Source organism: Triturus cristatus, chromosome 10 (genome assembly GCF_964204655.1).
Source record: "Triturus cristatus chromosome 10, aTriCri1.1, whole genome shotgun sequence".
In the NCBI taxonomy this organism is placed as follows: domain Eukaryota; kingdom Metazoa; phylum Chordata; class Amphibia; order Caudata; family Salamandridae; genus Triturus; species Triturus cristatus.
In genome coordinates, this window is record NC_140593.1 from 1,120,859,406 (window position 1) to 1,120,885,405 (window position 26,000).

The window sequence follows — 26,000 nt, forward strand, 5'->3', positions numbered from 1 at the left end:
GCAAATGGTGCGAATCGTTAAATTCGCCCGTTTGCAAATGCAAAATGGCCTTTCTGAATGTATGAAATACTTTGGGATTCTCAATTCAGGTAATCGCGATCTTTAGCAATTACCTAAATTGCAAATGCAAACAGGAAATCACAATTTGCGAATCCCTAATGCACACATAAGAAGCCTTTCCAAAATGTGAACTGTGCATTTAGGAAACGCTATTACCAACAACTTGAAGTTGATGGTAACCATGTACAAACAGCATTTTTCAAAGTGCCCTGTAGCACAGACATGCCCCTAAGGCATGTGTATGCTTTTCATGTGCACATTTTCTTTTTTTGGGGTGCTTCAGGGGAGCGTTAGGCCCCCTAGCACCCTTGGCTTTGACATTAGCTAAGTTATGATTATCAATTAGGTCATCACAAATTAGCCAATGCAAAACCATTTGCACCTAGGCCCATAGGAACGAATGGAGTAGTATTATCTAATAGGGATTTGCTATTTACCGAATCGCTATTAGGTAATATTAAGGAGTTGCAAAATCTTTAGTGATTCCTGCATACGTTGCATTTTGAGATAACCAAGTAGCGATTCAGTAAAAATAGCTATTTGGTAATCGCGATATACTTATTTCATACATGTGGTCCTTAGAGCTGTCCCAAAATCAAACCGAATCCAGAGGTTTGAGGTCCTAAGGAACCTTTGACCTTTAAAACTGAAAAACATATTGTATGAAGAGCAGGGAATAAATAATTAATTAAGACAACTGGCTCTAAATTGCTATGCACATATTCACATGCCCTCCTTTATAACACATTCCACTAACCCACTAAGTATTTTGCTCACTCATAGAGCAAAATAATAAATTGTGTATGGCTCACAGAGCAAAATAATAAAAACCACCACAGTAGCAAAGATTCACCATTTCATATTTAGATGGAGATCTTCTGTATTGGAAGAGAACATGTATTTCTCTTCAAAGGTCTTCAACAAGGGTGTTGAAGGCTAAGGTACATCTCAGGGTGCTCCCAAAGTCTCTTAAGATACCTTTGAGAATCAACAGAATGTGCCCAAACTCTTAAACAAACTTTAACTCATGGCTATCTAACCCGGTTCACTTGTGGAAGATGATTGCTGGTTACAAGTAGGGACATTGAAGGCTCTATTCACAAAGCCATTTGTGCTACTCAGTTCAACGTAGGTGGGCAAGTGAAATGTTGTGTTTTGTATCTGCTTACTCAGTAGTAATATCACACCCTTATTGTGTAATATTATGTGCGAGTTAAACTGCTTCAAGAGTGAGGGAGAAGGTCTTCTTGGGCTGGAATGGCAGGTAAACTTTGTGAATACCTACAGACCCGTGAGTATTCATAAATATGAGAAAATATACATGAGTACATTGGATCACGTGGTTTTCACAAACATGAGCGAATATACATCGGTATAATTAGTAATGATACATGAATAACATTCAAAAACAATTCCAGGAGCACTCCTGAAATACAACAACAACCATAGTTCCATAAGAGTATTCCTGGAAGGGTTTGTGAATTCCCAAGAAGTCAGAAACATATTCTAGAAAATTGGTGTAAACCTACAGTAGGGAATGTCCAACAGAACATCCATCATAAATGTTTTAATATATTTACTAGAACTTACAACCATAAACAGCATGGTTTAAATTCGAAAAGACACTCACATTGCTTGATATGATTCACAGGTGATGTTTCTGGGAATCAAGGAGAGATGTGATGCACTGACATTGTTGGTCACCATATTCCATTGGCCGCGGAACAGATCGGTCCAGTTTGAAGGACCATAGAAAGGAAATTGAGTGGAAAGAATTTGGGCGCTTCTGTTATTCAGCAAGGCCTCAACCTCCGGGCTGAGTGTGCGGTTGGTCTGCAAAAAGTGACAAAAAAAAATAAAATAGGATAAAGAGTAAAATGAGTGTTTGGCCTCTGGTTAAAGATCATGCAATGATCTACTGTGGACAATACTTTGAATGATGTTACTTCAGGTGGGTAGTAGTAAGGTCTTCAAATTTATTACCATTTTAAAATAACAAAAGCTGTCTATGTTAAATGCAAGTCTCAGATAGGTTACACACATCTAAACAAACAGTATTATGAAAAGGATCTTGTAGATGACTCACTATTTGGCATATATTGATTTGTGATTAAATATTTTGCTCTGATCTAGGAATTATTTTACCCCAATAGTAAATAAATTATATCTTGGTGAATTTGGATAAGTTTGGCATTTTCTGCTTTTGCACTTTAAAGAAAACACAATCATTTTACATAAGTTCACAACCATTCAGTGTAAAGGTTATCATAAATATTCATGTCAGATATTCTAAAATCCTCAGTTGTTCGTGACGCATGAGGGTTTGATCTGGCCATAGTTCTTTTATTTTGTATTTTACTATCCACATTGGTAGGAGGTCCTGCCATTGTGGTAAACCAAATGAACCTCGTAACTGATTGTATTATGTGGTGAAAAAACATACTTATGCCTGTCTTCTCTTTTGGAACTCGATAAATAAAAATGGCAATAAGTAATTTTAACCCTCATAAAGATATACTAGACAATTTCAGAAACATGTAATTCGAAGAACGCTGAATTAAATAACATTTTGTTGACTTTCAATTCTGTTAAATTTGTGCCTACAACAGAAAGAGTAAGTACATTTTTTTACCTTACAAAACTTTTTTAAATGTTGTTAATTATTTTGTCAAGAACTTAAGTCAAGAGCAATGTTTTTAGGTATCTGAGAATTCTAGATGCAATTCAGAATTCGTTCGTCTGCCTTTCAAGGAAGAACCTTCAGGTTTTGTAGTATATTAACCACCTTAATCCCAGTTTTGTTAGAGGTATCAGCAAATAAGACAGGAAGACTTGTTTGAAAAGCACTATTTTAAGTCAACAAGAAGTCTCTATTTCTAGAGACAGGGTGCCTTTCTCTTTGAATCTCCACTTCAGTGACCTCTAGAAGGCCCGCTAAAGATCTGTAAGTATTGATAACTTACCCCCATCAAGGCAGCCTGCAGTCCAGCCCGGTATAGCTCCATGTCTATCGGGGTCTGAAGCTGGTTGACGATACTACCCATAAGCTTTGTGTCATTCAAGGCCCCCGAATCCACGGTGAAGGTTACCAGCTGTTGTACTGAGAGGTAAGGCAAGATGTCATCCTGAAAAGACAATAGACAAGTAGTAAATGCCACAGGTTGTTAACGGGTATAGATGCAAACCCAGTCATTGCATTTCTTTGTTGACTACATCCCTCATGTCTCATGCCGTTTAATGGTGGGTAAAGCTCTGATTCGTAAAATCAAAGCCTTCCAACCACAAAATGGCATTTTTAAATTTACCAAATTCAATTAGCAATTTGGTAATATGTTACTAAATCTTACCGAATTGCTAATTGGGTTACTGAATCAGTATTTGGAAGGGGCTTGGTAAGGGCGTCCTTTACAAAGGCTGATTCCTTTAGGGATGTATTTATGTTTTGCGACTGAAATCCGGCCGCAAAACATGAATATGTTAAGACCTCCTCAAAGGAGGTGGTAAGCCATTCGCAAATGAGAAGGGGTGCCAGAGGACCCCTTCCCCCCTGTGAATGTTCCCAAAAACATTTTTCTATGGTCCATGAGATCACTGCCTGCTCATAAAAAAATGTTGTGTCCTTTTTCTTTTTCTTTTTTAAACACATCCCCTTTTACGAAAAACAGGCTGCATTAAAAAAATATGTATTGTTTTATTTAAAAGCAATCACAAACATGCCTGTGAATGCAGCCAATCGTAGTAGGTCAGAGTGTACAACCTAACTCATGCATATTAATGAGGTATGTCGAATTGCAATCCACTACAAATCGTTATTTTGAGAAGAAACCTACTAATACTTAGGTCGGTTCTCAAAATACCAATGGATTTTTTAAAGGTCAATGCGCAAATTGCCACCACTTCTAATAAATCCTTTTTGTGCGTTCCATTTAAGGAATCGCTAATCGCGACTATTAATTGACGCAATTTGCAGTTCCATAAATGGAATCATTGTACATGGTGTCCTTAATTTCTTCAGTGGCACAAGCTCTTTCTATGGACTTCCTATAAGATTAAATAAAAATCACACATGAAAACTGACGCCATGACACCTCCAAGGCTGAGTGAGCAATTGCCTTTCTAAATTTGCTGTGGTCACTGAGAGTCACTGAAGAGTACCTAGTGTTCTCTGTCCCATACCCTTTTCCTCCATATCTTACACACACACAAAAACTGCCTCTCCTGTGTAGACCGCATGGCCTCACCTAGTTCCTCACAGTCCAGAAAAGTGTTCATTTATTTACTCACCACGGTCAAGTTCTTGTTGAGAGCCAATAAATCTTGTATATGGACACAACTTGAGAATTGCCCAAAGCTTTCCTTTAGCCAAACACTGCTGTTGCCTCCCTCGGAGCAGGCAGAACCTAAACACAAATAAAAAAGGTTTGATTTTGTGATCCAGATGTTTTTCAATAGAAAGCAACGCGAGCAGACTTTTACGGATGAAGCAGAATATTGGAGAGCCTCCTGATAGAGGCATTGCAACGACTGGTAGTGGAGTCAATTTGCCCATGGCGCTATAAAGAGGCATTAAAGTAAGACAAACATAGATGCAAAAGGTCACAAAGACCTGTGATTCTGGGCAAATCACTTAATCTCCCCGCGCCTAACAAAAAATGAATGTGTCCTCATGTAATGCAACTGGTGCTATGTAAAACGCCCTGATACCCGATTCAGGTCAAGTTCGCGCTACATAAAACTCTGTAAAAAAACACTTTTGTGCAGCATCAAAAAAATTTTTTAATGGCCAGCATAAAGGTCCTAAAAATAATCATGGCCTATAAAAGGAGCAAATAAAATAGTATGTCACAATTCGATGTGTTACTATAGGATACAATCAATTAATTTCTAATTGAACCATTTTAAAATAATACCTTCTTATAAAGAAATGTACTAATATATTCTACCATTCATGGCTGGCAACAGTTTTAGGCCAGTTTTACAGAGTAGAAACTCCAACTTGACATACTGAGCCAAGTGTTGCACTGTTGAAGAGAGAGTAGAATTAATAAAGCAATAAGAACTTTTTTGAGGATAATTAGAACATCATTATTTATTCATGTATTGTGTATAATGCACAACATGTACCAAAGATGCAGCGTCTAAGTGCAATAAACATCAATAATTTATTAAAGACACAACAGTCAAAGACACTCATGAAAATCCAGCATACTGGATAGGAGATCAAACTGCACTGAGGAATATAACAAACAGATGCGTGAAACGTATTAAAACACCTATGAAAAGGATAGGGAAGCAGGAGGGAAAGCAAGAGTTCAAATTTCAGAAACATTAGAATCAGATTAAGGAGCAACAGTGCAGAGAGAGTTCAAAGGGCGGAAAATGGGAAGTGTCAAAAGAAGAACCTGCGAGTAGGAGGCTGTGGAGATGAGGATAGACTTGGAGTCGATCATGTATGGAGGTCATTGGCAAGATAAAGTTCTTATTTTACTGAGCTGTTTTTGTACCATTTAAGTGGATCCAATTAAATTTCATATCAGTTTATGCTGAAATAATTCCATATACTAATATATTTGTGCAGACCGGTTTACATATTATCTCACTAGATCTTGAAATTGGATTAATGATCTCTCTCCTGTCTGACCTACAATGGTCATCAAACAAAGGCTCTTCTGTCCCCTCTCACCCTCTCACTCTGTGCAGATCTTAGAAGCAGACGGGGGAAGCCCTTCTCACCTGTGGTGTTCCGCTTCAGCCTTAAGAAGAAGACGATATTGGTGCAAATATCATACTGTGTGTGGTTGGCCATCTGATCATGCTTCGTGTTTAATCCTTTCAAACTATTCAGAGTTGGAAAAAAACAGCAAAAACAAAAGTACTTATGAGAACAACACATTTCCTTCAGATTATACATGCAGTAATCTACTGTACAGAGAACAGGGAAACCAACAGAGTTGTTGGACTTGGCCCTTTTTGCAGGGTCATCCCTGAACTTTTTGCCTTCCTCCTAGCCTTTTTTTTCTGACATGGTGTTGGTAGTTCTAGGACTCTGGGCCCTTTAGCACTGCTGTCCAGTGTAAAGTGGTTGTGCTCTCTGTGGTAAACATGGTAACATTGGTCTACACTTGTTTGGCATATTTAATTTACCTGCCAGTCCCTTGTAAAGTGGTATCTCAGATACCCGGGGCCGGTAAATTAAATGCTACTGGTGCGTTTGCAGTGCTGATTGCGCCATCCACCAAAGTAGCCTTTCAAACCTGTCTCAGGCCTCTGCCATTGCAGGACCTGTGCGCGCAGTGTTACTGCCGCGGTGACGTGACACCTAAAGTGAGTGCCACGTCTGTGACCCCCCTTTTACTGCATGTCAGGCACCCCGAAGGTAGGCCCTAGCTAGCACTATGGGCAGGGTGCATTGTAGGTAAAAGGTAGGACATGTACCTTAAGTGTGTGACATGTCCTGCTGTGAGGCTGCCGTCTCATAAGAATGCATTGGGGATTCCCTGATAAGTGTTTCAGTGGTAATTCCTGATTTGAGAGGTGCAGCATGGTCAAGTTTGGTAAGTTTGGAATAGTGATAATAAATGCTGCACAATGGTGTGAGCAGATTTATTATCACTATTTTAGAAATGCCATTTTTAGAAGTTGGCATTACTGTGTGCTATGTGTCTGCCTGCCTGATGTGTATTGCATGTCTGGCTCTGGAGTGACAGGGGCTGGTGAGGTGTGTGTGGCTCCAGGGAGGGCAACGTGAGTCGGCGCTAGGTTGAATAGGGGATCTGCATTTGGAATAGTGCGAGGAGTAGTCCCCTGACCCTGAATAGGTCTGTGCCTGCCTAGGTGAGTGCTGGCTCCGCCCCCCTGTGGAGTGTCTGATGACCGAGCCCCCATCTGACAAAGGGGAAGAGGAGCCCTGTAAACAAAGTGCTCCAATACCCCCCAGAACCAGTTGGGACTGGTTCCCCCAAGCCCTGTGCCAGGGCAGACAAAGGGAAAAATTTGGTACAAGTATTGGGGCTGTGACCCCATGTAAGTGTGTGCTTCTGGATGCTTACTTATGACCGCCTGGACTGCTGCGCCCCAGGAGGAACTGCCACGAAGGATTGCCCCTCTGCTGGAGGACCTGTGAGGCCAGCTCTGCCCCTCTGGACTTTTGGGATTAGCGTGTGGTGAGCATTGGATTTCTCCACCCCCTGCTTTCTGGGGAGCTGCTTGCCACTGGGCTAAAGAGCGCGCTCGGCATGAGAAGAACACTGCCCAGACTTCAGGCGGTGAGCGCTCTTTCTTCATCTCCCTTTGAGCTCTAGAATGGGGCTCTGGCTTTTAAGCGCAGGGTGAGTGCTCCGATCTCATTTCCGGAGCCTGAGGAGAAAGGGGGTGCAGAGTCAGCAGAAGCTTCGCTCCGAGATCGAGGAAAGCTGGAAGTCAGGCAAGGCTGTGCCTGCCTATGGACGGGGCTCCCGTGAGGAAAGGGGGGGCCCCGTGTGCTGCTTAAACTGCCTGGTCCTGAAGAGAGAGATCTGCCTCTCGGTTTGCGGGAGCCCCAAGGGATCATGAGGATCCAGGGTGCCCGCTCGTGAACTTAACCAACTGCTGCGTCTCCCCCGAGAGTGAGGCGTTTGACTTCCTCTGCCGGAAGCCAGGCAGAATCAGAAGACTGTCTGTGGGCGGGGCCGCTGCCAGGAATCGGCAGGCAGGGACGAGAAACGCCGACGGAGACTTCGCTCCGTGGAGAGAAGCCGGTCCCTCCCTTGCAGGCAGAAGGAAGTGGGGTAGGTGGTGACTGGTACCTCGCTCAGCTAAGCAGCGAACGGCTGCGACCTGAACCGCTCTGCCCCTGTTTGTGGTGAGGGGGATGGAGCCAGAGTATTGCAGCTGCGCCGCGTGGTAGCAGGCAACTGCATGTGTGGAGCTCCCGTGGTGAGCCCACGGAGAAAATCCCGGTTCTGCAGCACCCAAGGCCAGGGAGGCACTGAGGGCATTTGTGGTGCTGAGCTCACCCTTTCTAAGCCTGCATAGTGGTCCACTAGGCCCAGTGGGTGAGGGTCCCTGGGTACGCTCAAACTTGGCTACTTGAATTGCGGCAAGGACACCCTGTCAGCAAGTGGCCTGATCATGGGCAGCTGCAGGCTCGTCTGTTGTTCGATGACATTGATGTTTGTGGAGAGCTACAGTCCACTATCAGATCCTTGGTGAATAGATGTTTGCCCCTAGGCCTAAGAGGGCCCGATGAGCGCAGGGCCACGATATGTGTACCCCTTACATGTAAATTACTACGGGTGACTATGGGTTACGTGCACATCGATTATGTTATGCCCTGAGGAGCTATATAGTATATTTTGTGATTATGATTCTAATGTGTTTATGATAATACAAAGGCTATTTTTGATATAACCTTGAGTGAAGTTTCTTTTGTGGTGTGCCTAGTGTGTTGCTGCTGTGTGTGTGTTAAGCCTGACTGCTCGTGCCAAGCTACCAAGGGGGTGAGCAGGGGTTATCTTCAGCATGTAACTCCCTTGCCCTGACTAGAGTGGTGGTTTCTGCCTGGCTTAGGCGCTAGCCATAGCCAACCAGAAATACCATTTCTAACAAGAGTAGATCCTTGAAGGGCAATTTTATATTTTTTGCAAAGCCCATGCAGATCCACACTTTAAACATGTCACTTAATGATAAATGCAAACATACTCAGCATAACTTCTTAAATGATGTTCCCTATTGAACAATATTGAAGTGATTTTAAGCTTATATTTCTATGCGGTCAGTTGATTTTGCGGGATCAAGGCCAACAAATTTAAAACCATGCAGAATTTAAGACTATCCATTTTCTCCCATGTGATTTCATTGCCTAAATTTCCCAAAAATTACTTTTTGTTGTACATATTACGTTGTATGATGTTCTCTTAACATGGCATGTTCATTTGTGGAGTATACTTTCCACAAGATTCAAAATCATTTAACATTTTCACTGGAAACTATACATGTCAACTTTAATTAGTGATCAACACAGTGGTCCTCATTTCATTTATATAACTGCTATCAAAAAGTTTTAACTCATGCAATGACTTTCTCAAATACCAGTCTAATTTTCATTCATGTTTTCATACAGTGTCGTCTGTCAAATTTAGGACAGTCTATAATTCCTCCACTTTCTAGATTATTTTGTTTGCCTGTGCCTAACACTTTGTTCATAGCGGAAATAAAAATCCTTTAGTAATTGTATAAAGCTTTTCAATATTCAGAATTGTCCTTCCCTAAAAACATCCTTGTTCTACATTGGGATCTTATGTTATAACCAGTTTTTATAACTACTAACAGGTTTCTTTTATTTGTGCTATACTCTGCACTAATTATCATTACAATGCATGTACCTGTTTTACATGGTTTTGCTTTTGAGATGAATTTGCAACAATGAATTTGCATTTAGATAATGGTTTATTTAATTTATGCGATCAGTACAGTCTTGCACCCAAGTTTTGTAAGTGCCTGGGGAGGGTAGGAAATAAACCATATCTTCCTGAGCTTATGACATATAACACAATCAACAAAAACACATAAGCTCACACACACACGCCACACACACACACATATGCACACATACATATGTCACACACACGCCACACACAGAGACACAAACATGCTTCTTAGACACCAGCTATGATTTGACCGATTGTGGTCTATGCAGTAAGCCCTATTACCACACATTTCACAATTAGGATCTGGGCAGTAAGATCCAGACACCCTATTTTTTTCACCTGGTAAATTTCAGCAGGTAAAAGCTGCTGAAATTTACCAGGAAAAAATGCCTGGTTAATAATGAGCCACGGAGTTTGGTTCAGCAAGCATCAAACTCTGCACGACTTGCCCCACATTTCAGGCAATAATCGCAATTGGGTGCTATTTATGGCACCCTAAAAATTCCAAACACAGCTTTGTCAGAATATTTCAGATTTGATAAATATCACATCTTTTTCTTGTCCAACAGCAATTCAGGGCCTTAACTATCAGACTCTCTGATTTCCCGCCAATACTCACACTTCGCGAAATCCCTGACAGGTCACGTTGTTTTGCAGAAGGCACTTCAAGCTGGTTGTGTTGATGACAGATAGGAATGGCTGTAGTCTTGTTTGAAAGAGTCCGGCTAGGGCAGAGCTGCTAGTAACATCTGTTTTCTGGACCTCTCTTGCCCACACTCCATTGAGTAGAAATTGGTTCCATTGCGGTATGTGTTGGGAAAACTGTTCAGAATATAAGAAACACACATTCAATCAATCAATCATTTGTAAAGCGCACTACATACCTGGGAGGCTCACAATGCGCTGGGGGGGAGGGGCGCTACTGATCGAACAGCCAGGTCTAGAGCATCCATTTAGAAACTGGAATGCCCATCAAATAGTCAAGTAGGAAGTGACTCACTGGATAAAATACTAACTATCTAGGTCACTGCTCCCTTGCTCTTAAATACATCTTTATTTAGTGACACATTGGTGTGAGTAAATTTATGCCTTGGTACACATCTCTCCATGGGATTTATACCAACAAAGGACTGAAGCAGGGCTGTGTCCTTGTCGTTTATTATTCTGTTTAAATACCAGTGGTGTGGGCCAGATACTAACCAAAGTAAGATACTTTAAGTTAGTCCAACTTCCTGTCCAAGTAATGTTATATATAGACTATATATTATTTGATTATGCAATAGGAGGTCTACAGCGCTCGTAAAATAAATTGTTCTCCACTTGTGACACCATCAACATATAATTAAGTCATAGGCTAGCGCACCATAATTTGCCAGGGAGCGGGGTAGGTTGCAATATCAGGATATCGATAACAAAAATAGTGTCTGGCATATCATGATCTAAATGCCATTTACTAAGATATGGCTGCATTGGATATACATTGTCTATTGTTAACGAAAATGGGGTAATATTTTTGGAGACGATATTCATGATGTTAATCTTTTGCCACTGATATTAGGGATACAACAAACAAATGATGGACGGAATGCTGACAATGCATACATTCTCCCCCAGTCAAGAGATCTGGGTTAAATCCATCGTTCTTTTGCCCACTACACCACCCCAGTTTAGACATGGCCATATGCAAATCAGTCTTGACCCTGTGCCTCATGGGAACAGTCCAGCCCGAACTGCCAAGCCATGTCTTCCCTGGACCGGAATCAAGCATCCTAGGACCGGTTTCTGGCTATCAGCCGTCATCAGCCAGGATAGCTTGACTCCAGTGGCGTAGTGAGCACGGGTCCCACGTCTGGGAATACCCATCCCACTTAGGGCGAAAAGCGTTACAACAAACAAATGATGGACGGAATGCTGACAATGCATACATTCTCCCCCAGTCAAGAGATCTGGGTTAAATCCATCGTTCTTTTGCCCACTACACCACCCCAGTTTAGACATGGCCATATGCAAATCAGTCTTGACCCTGTGCCTCATGGGAACAGTCCAGCCCGAACTGCCAAGCCATGTCTTCCCTGGACCGGAATCAAGCATCCTAGGACCGGTTTCTGGCTATCAGCCGTCATCAGCCAGGATAGCTTGACTCCAGTGGCGTAGTGAGCACGGGTCCCACGTCTGGGAATACCCATCCCACTTAGGGCGAAAAGCGTTACAACAAACAAATGATGGACGGAATGCTGACAATGCATACATTCTCCCCCAGTCAAGAGATCTGGGTTAAATCCATCGTTCTTTTGCCCACTACACCACCCCAGTTTAGACATGGCCATATGCAAATCAGTCTTGACCCTGTGCCTCATGGGAACAGTCCAGCCCGAACTGCCAAGCCATGTCTTCCCTGGACCGGAATCAAGCATCCTAGGACCGGTTTCTGGCTATCAGCCGTCATCAGCCAGGATAGCTTGACTCCAGTGGCGTAGTGAGCACGGGTCCCACGTCTGGGAATACCCATCCCACTTAGGGCGAAAAGCGTTACAACAAACAAATGATGGACGGAATGCTGACAATGCATACATTCTCCCCCAGTCAAGAGATCTGGGTTAAATCCATCGTTCTTTTGCCCACTACACCACCCCAGTTTAGACATGGCCATATGCAAATCAGTCTTGACCCTGTGCCTCATGGGAACAGTCCAGCCCGAACTGCCAAGCCATGTCTTCCCTGGACCGGAATCAAGCATCCTAGGACCGGTTTCTGGCTATCAGCCGTCATCAGCCAGGATAGCTTGACTCCAGTGGCGTAGTGAGCACGGGTCCCACGTCTGGGAATACCCATCCCACTTAGGGCGAAAAGCGTTACAACAAACAAATGATGGACGGAATGCTGACAATGCATACATTCTCCCCCAGTCAAGAGATCTGGGTTAAATCCATCGTTCTTTTGCCCACTACACCACCCCAGTTTAGACATGGCCATATGCAAATCAGTCTTGACCCTGTGCCTCATGGGAACAGTCCAGCCCGAACTGCCAAGCCATGTCTTCCCTGGACCGGAATCAAGCATCCTAGGACCGGTTTCTGGCTATCAGCCGTCATCAGCCAGGATAGCTTGACTCCAGTGGCGTAGTGAGCACGGGTCCCACGTCTGGGAATACCCATCCCACTTAGGGCGAAAAGCGTTACAACAAACAAATGATGGACGGAATGCTGACAATGCATACATTCTCCCCCAGTCAAGAGATCTGGGACTGTTCCCAAGAGGCACAGGGTCAAGACTGATTTGCATATGGCCATGTCTAAACTGGGGTGGCGTAGTGGGCAAAAGAACGATGGATTTAACCCAGATCTGTTGACTGGGGGAGAATGTCTGCATTGTCAGCATTCCGTCCATCATTTGTTTGTTGTAACGCTTTTCGCCCTAAGTGGGATGGGTATTCCCAGACGTGGGACCCGTGCTCACTACGCTACTGGAGTCAAGCTATCCTGGCTGATGATGGCTGATAGCCAGAAACCGGTCCTAGGATGCTTGATTCCGGTCCAGGGAAGACATGGCTTGGCAGTTCGGGCTGGACTGTTCCCAAGAGGCACAGGGTCAAGACTGATTTGCATATGGCCATGTCTAAACTGGGGTGGCGTAGTGGGCAAAAGAACGATGGATTTAACCCAGATCTGTTGACTGGGGGAGAATGTCTGCATTGTCAGCATTCCGTCCATCATTTGTTTGTTGTAACGCTTTTCGCCCTAAGTGGGATGGGTATTCCCAGACGTGGGACCCGTGCTCACTACGCTACTGGAGTCAAGCTATCCTGGCTGATGATGGCTGATAGCCAGAAACCGGTCCTAGGATGCTTGATTCCGGTCCAGGGAAGACATGGCTTGGCAGTTCGGGCTGGACTGTTCCCAAGAGGCACAGGGTCAAGACTGATTTGCATATGGCCATGTCTAAACTGGGGTGGCGTAGTGGGCAAAAGAACGATGGATTTAACCCAGATCTGTTGACTGGGGGAGAATGTCTGCATTGTCAGCATTCCGTCCATCATTTGTTTGTTGTAACGCTTTTCGCCCTAAGTGGGATGGGTATTCCCAGACGTGGGACCCGTGCTCACTACGCTACTGGAGTCAAGCTATCCTGGCTGATGATGGCTGATAGCCAGAAACCGGTCCTAGGATGCTTGATTCCGGTCCAGGGAAGACATGGCTTGGCAGTTCGGGCTGGACTGTTCCCAAGAGGCACAGGGTCAAGACTGATTTGCATATGGCCATGTCTAAACTGGGGTGGCGTAGTGGGCAAAAGAACGATGGATTTAACCCAGATCTGTTGACTGGGGGAGAATGTCTGCATTGTCAGCATTCCGTCCATCATTTGTTTGTTGTAACGCTTTTCGCCCTAAGTGGGATGGGTATTCCCAGACGTGGGACCCGTGCTCACTACGCTACTGGAGTCAAGCTATCCTGGCTGATGATGGCTGATAGCCAGAAACCGGTCCTAGGATGCTTGATTCCGGTCCAGGGAAGACATGGCTTGGCAGTTCGGGCTGGACTGTTCCCAAGAGGCACAGGGTCAAGACTGATTTGCATATGGCCATGTCTAAACTGGGGTGGCGTAGTGGGCAAAAGAACGATGGATTTAACCCAGATCTGTTGACTGGGGGAGAATGTCTGCATTGTCAGCATTCCGTCCATCATTTGTTTGTTGTAACGCTTTTCGCCCTAAGTGGGATGGGTATTCCCAGACGTGGGACCCGTGCTCACTACGCTACTGGAGTCAAGCTATCCTGGCTGATGATGGCTGATAGCCAGAAACCGGTCCTAGGATGCTTGATTCCGGTCCAGGGAAGACATGGCTTGGCAGTTCGGGCTGGACTGTTCCCAAGAGGCACAGGGTCAAGACTGATTTGCATATGGCCATGTCTAAACTGGGGTGGCGTAGTGGGCAAAAGAACGATGGATTTAACCCAGATCTGTTGACTGGGGGAGAATGTCTGCATTGTCAGCATTCCGTCCATCATTTGTTTGTTGTAACGCTTTTCGCCCTAAGTGGGATGGGTATTCCCAGACGTGGGACCCGTGCTCACTACGCTACTGGAGTCAAGCTATCCTGGCTGATGATGGCTGATAGCCAGAAACCGGTCCTAGGATGCTTGATTCCGGTCCAGGGAAGACATGGCTTGGCAGTTCGGGCTGGACTGTTCCCAAGAGGCACAGGGTCAAGACTGATTTGCATATGGCCATGTCTAAACTGGGGTGGCGTAGTGGGCAAAAGAACGATGGATTTAACCCAGATCTGTTGACTGGGGGAGAATGTCTGCATTGTCAGCATTCCGTCCATCATTTGTTTGTTGTAACGCTTTTCGCCCTAAGTGGGATGGGTATTCCCAGACGTGGGACCCGTGCTCACTACGCTACTGGAGTCAAGCTATCCTGGCTGATGATGGCTGATAGCCAGAAACCGGTCCTAGGATGCTTGATTCCGGTCCAGGGAAGACATGGCTTGGCAGTTCGGGCTGGACTGTTCCCAAGAGGCACAGGGTCAAGACTGATTTGCATATGGCCATGTCTAAACTGGGGTGGCGTAGTGGGCAAAAGAACGATGGATTTAACCCAGATCTGTTGACTGGGGGAGAATGTCTGCATTGTCAGCATTCCGTCCATCATTTGTTTGTTGTAACGCTTTTCGCCCTAAGTGGGATGGGTATTCCCAGACGTGGGACCCGTGCTCACTACGCTACTGGAGTCAAGCTATCCTGGCTGATGATGGCTGATAGCCAGAAACCGGTCCTAGGATGCTTGATTCCGGTCCAGGGAAGACATGGCTTGGCAGTTCGGGCTGGACTGTTCCCAAGAGGCACAGGGTCAAGACTGATTTGCATATGGCCATGTCTAAACTGGGGTGGCGTAGTGGGCAAAAGAACGATGGATTTAACCCAGATCTGTTGACTGGGGGAGAATGTCTGCATTGTCAGCATTCCGTCCATCATTTGTTTGTTGTAACGCTTTTCGCCCTAAGTGGGATGGGTATTCCCAGACGTGGGACCCGTGCTCACTACGCTACTGGAGTCAAGCTATCCTGGCTGATGATGGCTGATAGCCAGAAACCGGTCCTAGGATGCTTGATTCCGGTCCAGGGAAGACATGGCTTGGCAGTTCGGGCTGGACTGTTCCCAAGAGGCACAGGGTCAAGACTGATTTGCATATGGCCATGTCTAAACTGGGGTGGCGTAGTGGGCAAAAGAACGATGGATTTAACCCAGATCTGTTGACTGGGGGAGAATGTCTGCATTGTCAGCATTCCGTCCATCATTTGTTTGTTGTAACGCTTTTCGCCCTAAGTGGGATGGGTATTCCCAGACGTGGGACCCGTGCTCACTACGCTACTGGAGTCAAGCTATCCTGGCTGATGATGGCTGATAGCCAGAAACCGGTCCTAGGATGCTTGATTCCGGTCCAGGGAAGACATGGCTTGGCAGTTCGGGCTGGACTGTTCCCAAGAGGCACAGGGTCAAGACTGATTTGCATATGGCCATGTCTAAACTGGGGTGGCGTAGTGGGCAAAAGAACGATGGATTTAACCCAGATCTGTTGACTGGGGGAGAATGTCTAAATTGTCAGCATTCCGTCCATCATTTGTTTGTTGTAACGCTTTTCGCCCTAAGTGGGATGGGTATTCCCAAACGTGGGACCCGTGCTCACTACGCTACTGGAGTCAAGCTATCCTGGCTGATGATGGCTGATAGCCAGAAACCGGTCCTAGGATGCTTGATTCCGGTCCAGGGAAGACATGGCTTGGCAGTTCGGGCTGGACTGTTCCCAAGAGGCACAGGGTCAAGACTGATTTGCATATGGCCATGTCTAAACTGGGGTGGCGTAGTGGGCAAAAGAACGATGGATTTAACCCAGATCTGTTGACTGGGGGAGAATGTCTGCATTGTCAGCATTCCGTCCATCATTTGTTTGTTGTAACGCTTTTCGCCCTAAGTGGGATGGGTATTCCCAGACGTGGGACCCGTGCTCACTACGCTACTGGAGTCAAGCTATCCTGGCTGATGATGGCTGATAGCCAGAAACCGGTCCTAGGATGCTTGATTCCGGTCCAGGGAAGACATGGCTTGGCAGTTCGGGCTGGACTGTTCCCAAGAGGCACAGGGTCAAGACTGATTTGCATATGGCCATGTCTAAACTGGGGTGGCGTAGTGGGCAAAAGAACGATGGATTTAACCCAGATCTGTTGACTGGGGGAGAATGTCTGCATTGTCAGCATTCCGTCCATCATTTGTTTGTTGTAACTGATATTAGGGAGGCAATATTTTTGTTAGATGGTATTTATGATGTTAATCTTTTACCACTGATATTAGGGAGGCAATATTTTTGTTAGATGGTATTTATGATGTTAATCTTTTACATCTGATATTAGGGAGGCAATATTTTTGTAAGATTGTATTAAGTCCACAATATTCTGGTACCACACTGTAGGAGGGGAAACTTGCTACTCCCCCCAATCACTTAATTGCGTAAAGTGATTTAATTAAATTTCTTACTTCATGAACGAATAGTTCATAGGTGTTCACAGACAGACTTTGCTCTGTTCCCTTTCATGCAGATTACTTCAAATTATCCAGGAAGTTCCTACCCCAACTCTGTGTAGAATTTAAGATAATGTCGCTGGTCGCTGAATCAATGAAACCGTGTTTGAAATATACAGCCTTTGATCTGCACTGGATTCCACATTTACGATACTCGTTTGGCAAGAGATCGAAAATCATTCTAACTTGATTCAAATTGTTTCTATGACAATTTGACACAATATCTATTATTGAGATAACCACCTTTTGGTTTGCTGATATTGTGTATGAACTCTTTGAGACAGCACTAAAGGAGAAGACATTATTTCCAATTAAAAGCGATTGTGAGCAGGTCTCTAATATTAATCTTTGCTTGCGCCTTTGTCACACATATGATGAACTTAGACTCTCCAAGCAAGCTTGGGGCGATTGATGGAAAAACAAAATTCTTGGTGAGGGACAGCAGATGTGCCATTGACCTCTTCTTCCTCTGGCCCATTGTAAGATGAATAATGCCACTGTGATTCTTGAGGGCTTTAGGTTGCCCAGATGGCGCCTCCTTCAGGAGAAGCTTTTGAGGGGTAAGGCTAATTGCAGGGGGCAGGCCTGCTGGTGGCCCACCACTTCCAGCTTTACCTCGGGTATCCCAGAGATTATGTTGGCCATGACCAAGAGTCACTGGATACCTCCAGCAGGAACCAAGGCGCTTTGCGGTCTCTGGAGGTGTCAGGGATGTTTGACCTGTAACTTTGTCATATGATCTTTCTGTACTATGCTGACCTAAAAAGGGATGCAAAAAGGATATGTGCAATTTTTATTTACAGTGGTCATGTTTGCTGTGTATTTTGCTCTATTGCGCATGGTGCAATGTTAATATTCTGCCGTGGTTATTATGCCACCTTGTTTAATGCGAAGTAAATTAGCTTAGTCCTAACACAAGAAGTGGAGTCCATTGTCATTATGGTGGGAGGTGGGGCAAAGCAGTTTGAACAGTCCGTAATGGTGGGCCCCATCAGCATTGCACAAGTGAGAACACTATGGCATGAACCCATTGCCATTTGCTGGTGGGCGTCACTAAACACTCCCATAGAGGGTGGTGGCTGGAAACAATCACGGGGAATGCGATGCAGGCACCAGAGGCTTTAAATGTGGGTTGCCTCCTGGAGGCCTACTCTTTGTCCCGTCTTTGCTGTGTCACAGTGGTCGCCAGGGGACTTTGCAACCCACCAACCTCTAATTTGCTACTTTGACAGCCCTTGGTAAGCTGAATAACAAGTTTGGGACGATTGATGGAAGAAATATTCTTGGTGGGAGTATGCGCCAATGACCTCCCCTCCGTGTGGCCTATTGTAAGCCAAATAACTACACTGTGATTCTAAGGGCTCCAGGTTCCTCAAATGGTACCCTGGAGATTAAGTGGGGCATGACCAAGAGTTATAGGATGCCCTGGCAGGGACCAATTCTCTATGGGGTCTTCTGAGGTGTTGGGGATGTGTGAAATGCAATTTCATCATCTGGTCTTTCTGTACTATGCTGACCCCCAAAGTGGGCTGTAACTAGGATGTCTGCAATTTTCATTTATCACGTTCATGTTTGTTGTGTATTTTAGTATATTGTGAATGGTGCAATGTTAATGCTTTGCAGTGGTTGTTATTTGATGTGAAGTGATTTTGCTTCCTCTTAGCCAAAGAAGTGGAGTCTGTTACCTTTGTGAGTGGAGGTGGGGGGAAGCAGTTTGAGCAGTCTGTAGGGGTGGGCCTTATCACCGGTGAGCGAACTAGCAGATCTCTAATTTGGAACTTTCATTGTACCTTCTTTTCGCAGGCTATGAATTTAGGCCACAATCCTCCTAGTTGCATCTTCTAAGTACTTTAGAAGTCTTGAGTCATTAGTTTCTTTGCCTTCCTCTGGACCCTTTGAGATTGCCAACAGCCTTTATGGAGCCTTGTTTGCAATAGTGAACAGGTGCCCCTGCGCGATGTTTGAAATTGTGAAAAAGGTTCTGTGGCAGCTCTTAGCTGTTTTGCTTCACCGACAATCATGAGCTAATTCCCACTAACTGTATTTCTAAGTAAATTGGCCTCACTGATATCCATTCTGGATGTAATGGAAACCGAATTGGATGTTACTATTTGGTGGCTCAACAATCCAAGAGGGTTTGACTGTTGTCTTTACCATCCTTTCCTTGAACAGCTGTGCTGCCATTACTATAGAGGAGTGTCAGTGTATCAGTGGTCATATTGTGTCATACTAGACATCATAAAATCACCAACCTTGCCTGATGTTTACATGGGATTTAGGGAAGCATGTTCCTGATCCATCTCAGGAAGAGCAATCTCATCCCTGAGTCGATAAAAACTCCAAGGTTTCTGGCTATGAAACTTACTTGCAGTGTGGATTTTACTCTGAATTTGAAACTCTCTTATTGCACTCCGCTATGAACATACTGAACATGGAGATTTCAATTGAAAATAAATGAGGTGTCCACTACACCGAGATAGAAGCTCAGAAATGTTTCCTTTTGTTTATGGGACAGAATAAGTAATAAAGTTGTCATCAGTTCTGTAACTCCTATAACTGGTACAATATATTTATGTACGCATTATCAAATTCTTTCACCAACTCCTCTAAAACACATCTTAATCCTCTCCCAGAAGGTTCAGATAACTTAGCATTTTGTCATGTATCACTCAACTCGTGTCTGAACCTCGAAATGTGGCACCAGGTCAGACTATTTCCTGTAAGGTTTATAAGAACCTGTTTTTAAGGAATATGTCTCTTCACAACGCGAGTCATTACATCGCGTGCTTTTACAACGCGGTTGTTACAACAACCGCGTTGTTACAACGCAGTACCACTACAACGCAAGTTGTTACAACTACTTGCTCTAGATGGCGCGTTGGACTTAGGAATAGTATAATTTACTATTCCAACTCCAGTGTGTGCAACAGTAGGGAAGGTGTTGGAATAGTAAATTATACTATTCCTAAATCCAGCACGCCATCTAGAGCAAGTCGTTGTAACTACTTGCGTTGTAATGGTACTGCGTTGTAACAACGTGGTCGTTGTAATTACCGCGTTGTAAAGGTATCATGGTGTAATGACCGCGGTGTAAAGGTTGTTTCCCGTTTTCAAGCATTCCTTCTATTTGACATACGTCCGACTTCTGAGTTGGAGTCATTATCGACTAGTCTTTTCACAGGAAGAGAGTCTTGGACATACCAGTGTCTCAGAATATGATAAGGTCCCACTCATTGCATGGCAATCTCACTCACAACCAGTTGTAAAGCACTCCTTATCCACAGTAGTGCTCCACTCTCTGGAAACTAGTCTCAGGCTTTGCAAATCTTAAGAGCCTCACAGACTTTAAAATAGTTTTAGTCGCTCTAAAGCATTCTCACACAAAACCAGCCACAGTGACATTGTAAACTGCTACAGAGTCCCCATCATGGCAATCAGTTTCTTTCCTTAAAAAATGTACTAGCTGCTCACATTTCCATTAAGTCCTTTGAGATTGAAGCCTACCTGCTGTTGGTAAACGGCTAGAGTTTGGTCAAAGGCGGAATTTGCAAATCTTGAAAACATCAGGACTGACATCTGGGGATCCAATTGCAGCACCGTCACATTGTCATAACAGGTTCCTAGTTGAATCACGAGTCCTTTACTCAAAGTGGCATGCACAGCACGCTGGAAATACAAAATGAAATGTCTTGTAAACAACTTGGAGTTTGTAAATGGTGATCAACTCTTAGGCTTGGTCCAAACTGAGCATTCACGCGTGTCCAACTTCCAAGGGTTTTTGCCAACGGTAATGAACTGTTGCAGGTCCTGCATCAACCATCAAAAAAGCTGCTGATATTAATAAAGATATTTGTTATCAAGAATGCTGAAACCTGTGAATACAGTGACATCTGAAAATGTATATAAATAACTACATCTTAGAGCTGAAGTATACGTGTTTGGTTAAACACACCGTGCAATGATGATATGGTGTGAGAATATCATAACTCAATATAATGTTTGACAAAAACATCACCCCTTTAATATTGTTTGCAAACATATTGGCCCATTGGAATAAGTAATTTATAATCAACACCCAATGGAACAATATAATCTTAAAACATATTTAGGGCACAAAATGTCTGTCATGTGATATATTTGCTATTGTGCAAAAAATATTGAAGGCCAAAATATTGAAAGCCAAGTGCTTATAGAGGAAGAATAGATTTACTATTCCTAACTCCACATTTACATATCTTTAAGATATATATATATATTGTCAAGGTACATATATGCAGAGTTAGGTATGGAAATTCTATACTTACCTTTCAATAATTCAGTTTTGATGGTTTGCCCTCAATATTTCTATACCATGATTATGTGAAAGAAACTGGACAAGATGAAAGATGAAGTACCAATCCCCCATATTTCAGGCTTGGAAAATACACTGGTAGGAAAAGTGTCAAGACAAAAATTGGCACAAAGATGTAGGAGCCAATTTACTATGGTTGTCCAGCAGGGTTGTGTCACATTTTTGGCGCAGCTCGGATGGAAATCTTTTTTGCCATTTATTAAGCCACTAAGCAAAGCCACTGTGCTGCCTTGCATTGGAAAGGCATTTTATGGGTGGAGAATGGGCGTTCCCATGCATCCACCCATATATGTTGCATTTTGGTGGATTCACAGATTTCCTGAAGCTACTTAACCTGAGAATGCGTCAAAATGCTAACATTCCCCAGTGAGGCGTAATGAGGACAAATATATTTATTTCTCCTTGTTGCAACCGCTTTCTATGTCTGCTGTATTCTCCAGCACACATAGAAAGAGGAATACGCCTCAGGGAATTGTTGTTGTTCTGCATGAAGGTGTCTCTTTCTGCACAAAAATAAACCTGCCTGTAACACAGGCACACTTGCACCATGGTGCAAGGCTGCCTGCGTTGGTGGTAGGCAGCCTCGTGTGCACCAGCGCAGGAAGAGAGCTGAAGAGTGTCATATCTTATTTGCTATGACGCTTTTCAGCTCCCTGTTTCCCAACAGCACTAGTCGTGAACTAGGATAGTGACTCCCGTTTGGCACCACCTGTTGCCCCCAATGGGTTTCTTAGTTCAATCCTTGAATCCAAACACCTTCATCTTGATGAGTACACATTATAATCCCCTTTGAATTGAATTTGAAGTACACTAATTCACACAGGGAATTTGGAATGCTCCTTTGGCGCTATATAAAACTCAAGAGAAGGAGAACAATGTGTTTATAATAAATTCATGAAAATGAAAACATGGAATAGCATTTAGGAACTCAGTTGACTTGATTATAAATGGATTACAAATGGTTTACTCATCATGATGAATGAGTTTGAATTCAAGGATTAAACTACGAAACCCACTGGCGACAACAGGTGGTGCCAAAGGGGAGACACTATCCTAGTTCAGGACTAGTGCTATTAGGACACTCTGAATTCATACCTAGGATCAGAAGGAGACACCCCATGACCACACCATTTATGTCTGAAACAGGATCATTGACGTTACATCAAGAGGAGTGCCCTGATACTCACATTTAAGCTTTTCAGCTCTCCCCAGTCATGCAACTCAGTGCATCAACACGCCTTGCTACACTGCGTTCCATGAATTCTAAGTAAATTTGCCCCTACCTTTTTGAGATTAGCAGAAAAGGAAGAACAAGATCATATGATGAGCTTTCTTCTAAGATGGATACAAGAGGCACTAAATACTAACTTGGACCTTGCTCTCTATTTAAATTGAGCACAGTGTCAGAATTAGAATCTGAGATATGTAAGATCAGAGACCCATAATATTACCCTTCTCTGCAACTAGTAAATGGAAAAAACTCCTGGAAACAGCAAAAAAGAAGATTGCTCATTCCATTTCATAAACATAAATGAGCATTTCAGCCTACTACTCTGAGTAGACCCATAACAAGAGAAAAAGACAGGACATCACAAAGCTGGGGATTCAAAGGACCAATGCCTGTAAATGATGCTTGTGGAAATCAGACAGAGAGTAGTGAACCTGGAGGAAGGATTTCTAGTTTCGTTTTTGTTGTAGCTTAACCTTCTTCCTGTTTTTCCACCAGGACGTTTCCTGATGTGGTGCGCTTTCCAGTCTTTTTGCTAAAGGACGTTTTCCGCTGTTGTCGTTTTGGAAGTCTGTCAACATCTCAGGGTGGAGACTGTAAGACTCATTTAAGGTATAGGCAATGCTTTCCTTTAACACTATTCACACTAGTTGCTAACTGCAAAGAAGGTTTTATGAGAAGTGATGATTGTGTTGGTGTTTTTTTTGTTTTTTTGCAAACGCGCTTTTGCTGGCGCATGCAGATTGGTCTTTGGTACTGTAGTGTGCTAATATCCTGAATTTGTTTGTGGCTTAGAGGTAAGCTAGATTGGAAGAATTTGGAATCTTCAAAGTTCTAAAATACCATTTTGATTGGTAGCTGCTTTCCTTCATGAGTTATCTTTATGGATAAAGTAGCAATGAAAGCTGGTGGGTTGCTTTTGAAGGTACTTTTTTTTTGTTATTTGGGATAGTTGCCACTCAATCTGTGTTTGTAAGGTATCATTTTGGGTAAAACAGCAACAGGAGTTGACATGTGATTAACCCCTTAACAGCCAAGGCGTTTTCACCCCAATGTTGAGCCCTTTTTTGGCTATTTGGGGTAAGCTTAGGCCTCCATAACGTTTTTTCCAGTATCGATGCCAAATTTGCACCCTTTTTCCCAACATTCAGTGAATTCTAAAGGTATCTGTCTAGGTTTTGTGCATTCCCATGGTGGGTCCCGAGAAACGTTTTTTAGTTTTTTGTGAAAAATAGGATAGAAGTGCCTTGCAAAACAAAGTGCCTGGCTTTTTTTTCTAAAAATGGCATCAACAAATAATTTGCTGTGCTAAAGTCACCATTTTCCCACCTTTCAGGAACATGCAGAACTGTATGGGGAAACCAGCTTTTTACCACAGTTTTTCGTTCTCCATTTTTCTAAGCGGTAGCTGATTTTTTCTGAATTTTTGTACTTTCAACCTACTTCCAGTTTGTGGTGGAAACTGGTGTGAAACCCATGGGGGATCTCAGAAAGCTACAGATTTCTGAAAGTTAGACAAAATTCTGAATTCAGAAAGGGGTCATTTTGGATCCTTGTGAGGACTACCATTGCCCCAGGTTTGATCCAGTCTTGTCACAGGCACTCGGTTCAGCCACACAAGTAGCTTTATTTAACGAGATAAGTTGTTTTTCCATTGGAACAAGTGGGGGAATGCTGGGTGGTAACAATTTTCTAGATCCCAGTGGACTGCAGAAGTTTACTTCACAGAAATGAAAGGAAAATGTGTGACTTGAAGCAAAGTTGGATATTTGCCTGGAATTGTGGGTAAGAAAATGTTGTGGGATCCACACGAAGCACACCACCCTAGACTCCCCCGGGTGTCTAGTTTTCGGAAATGTCTGGGTCTGGTAGGTTTCCCCAGGTGGCGGCCTACCCAAGCCCAAAAAGTGCAGCCATTCACCATGGCAAGTGGAACAATATTGGGATTTAGCCCCACTCTCTTGACCCATATCTAAAAACAACTAAAAGAGTCAAATGTCCTCTTGCTTGCCATTAAGATGGGATGTTTTAGTCCGCAGGAGAGCAGAAAGAATGTTGAGGCTTTAGGGCAAGGGTGGGCCTGATGTTAAGATGGGCCAGATCCACACCAATATTTTATATAAATATATATATATTCCTGCCATACAGTGTTTTTTTTGGCCCCTCAGAGCAAATTGGGGGAAACCCCGGTCTGCCCCTGTGGGAGAGAAAGACTGGGTTGGCATGTTTTGGGGTGGGGGTTCGGCCAATGCCAGAGTGAAAAGCCTGCACCCCTATATTTTGCCCAAATGCAAAATCCCTTGTGTCTAGTGGACTTTCTACCCCACCGGGGGGTGAGGGGCTTTCGGGCAGCCTCCCCAATTGGGGCAAACCTCCATTCTGCCCGGAGGGGGCAAAAGGACACTACTGCCCCTTATGGGGCGAATGTATGGCTCAATGCCAGGGTGGTCCGCCACGACTTTTGTTTGTGTCTGGCACGATTTTGAATTCTCTGGAGTCTAGTGGGCTTTCTTCACCCAAATTGGGAACAAACCCCATGTCTGTCCCTTTTGAGGTGGGGATGTGGCCAATGCCAGAGTGCCACACACTCACCCCTTTCTTTTGCCCCAAATGCAAAATTCCTGGTCTGTAGTGGGCTTTCTATCCCCTGGGGAGGAGCAGCTTTGGGGCAACCTCCCCAATTGGGACAAACCTCCTATCTGCAAAGATGGGGCAGAAAGACACTATTGCCCCTTCCGGGATAGGGGCATGGCTCGATGTCAGGGTATGCTGCACCCTCTTTTTGTTTGTTTTGGCACCGTTTTGAATTCCCTACTGTCTAGTGGCTTTCTGCTCCCCCCAGGTGAGGCAGATTAGGGCTAACCTCCAATTTGCCTCCCACACAGAAATACTGTTGCACCCTCTTTGGGGTGGGGGCATGGACGTGCCCTTGATTGGCAGACCTCAGTCCCTACTTTTTATATATTTGTTTTATCCATTGTGTGCAGTGGGCTTTCTGCCCCCCTGGAGGCAGATTGGGCATAATTGTTCCCATCCGGCCTACAGGGGGAGCAGAAAGACTGTTGCTCCCTTTTTTGGGGTGGGAACATGGCCAGGGCCATGGTGGACAGCCCCCACCCATATGTTTTTTTTTCTTTATCTTTATCTGGTGTCTAGTGGGCTTTCTGGGGGAGAAACATTGGGGGGGGGGCAGAAAGACTGTTTGCCCCTTAAATGAGAAGTGGGCATGGCCTCCACCTATCCATTTTTCTAATTGTTTGATTATCCCTGTTTTCTACTGGGTTTTCTACATCGGAAGACAGATTGGGGTAATCACCCCATCTGCCCCCTGGGGTGGGGGGGCAGAAAGACTGAACATTTGGGGGTTCAGGCCGAGCA

General features: G+C 44.1%; 1 protein-coding gene across 2 annotated transcripts in view; it reads right to left on the reverse strand.

Annotated features, from left to right (window-relative positions):
• Window positions 1-26,000, reverse strand: part of MSLN (mesothelin) — a 177,082-nt gene that overhangs the window by 71,797 nt on the left and 79,285 nt on the right. For both annotated transcript variants that reach the window (XM_085629354.1, XM_085629353.1), the window contains exons 7-12: window positions 20,548-20,709; window positions 10,087-10,289; window positions 5,794-5,897; window positions 4,345-4,460; window positions 3,024-3,185; window positions 1,691-1,893 (exon numbers count right to left, since the gene is read on the reverse strand). In XM_085629354.1, coding sequence (XP_085485480.1) covers window positions 1,691-1,893; window positions 3,024-3,185; window positions 4,345-4,460; window positions 5,794-5,897; window positions 10,087-10,289; window positions 20,548-20,709 — 950 coding nt within the window. The remainder of the gene's footprint in view (window positions 1-1,690; window positions 1,894-3,023; window positions 3,186-4,344; window positions 4,461-5,793; window positions 5,898-10,086; window positions 10,290-20,547; window positions 20,710-26,000) is intronic.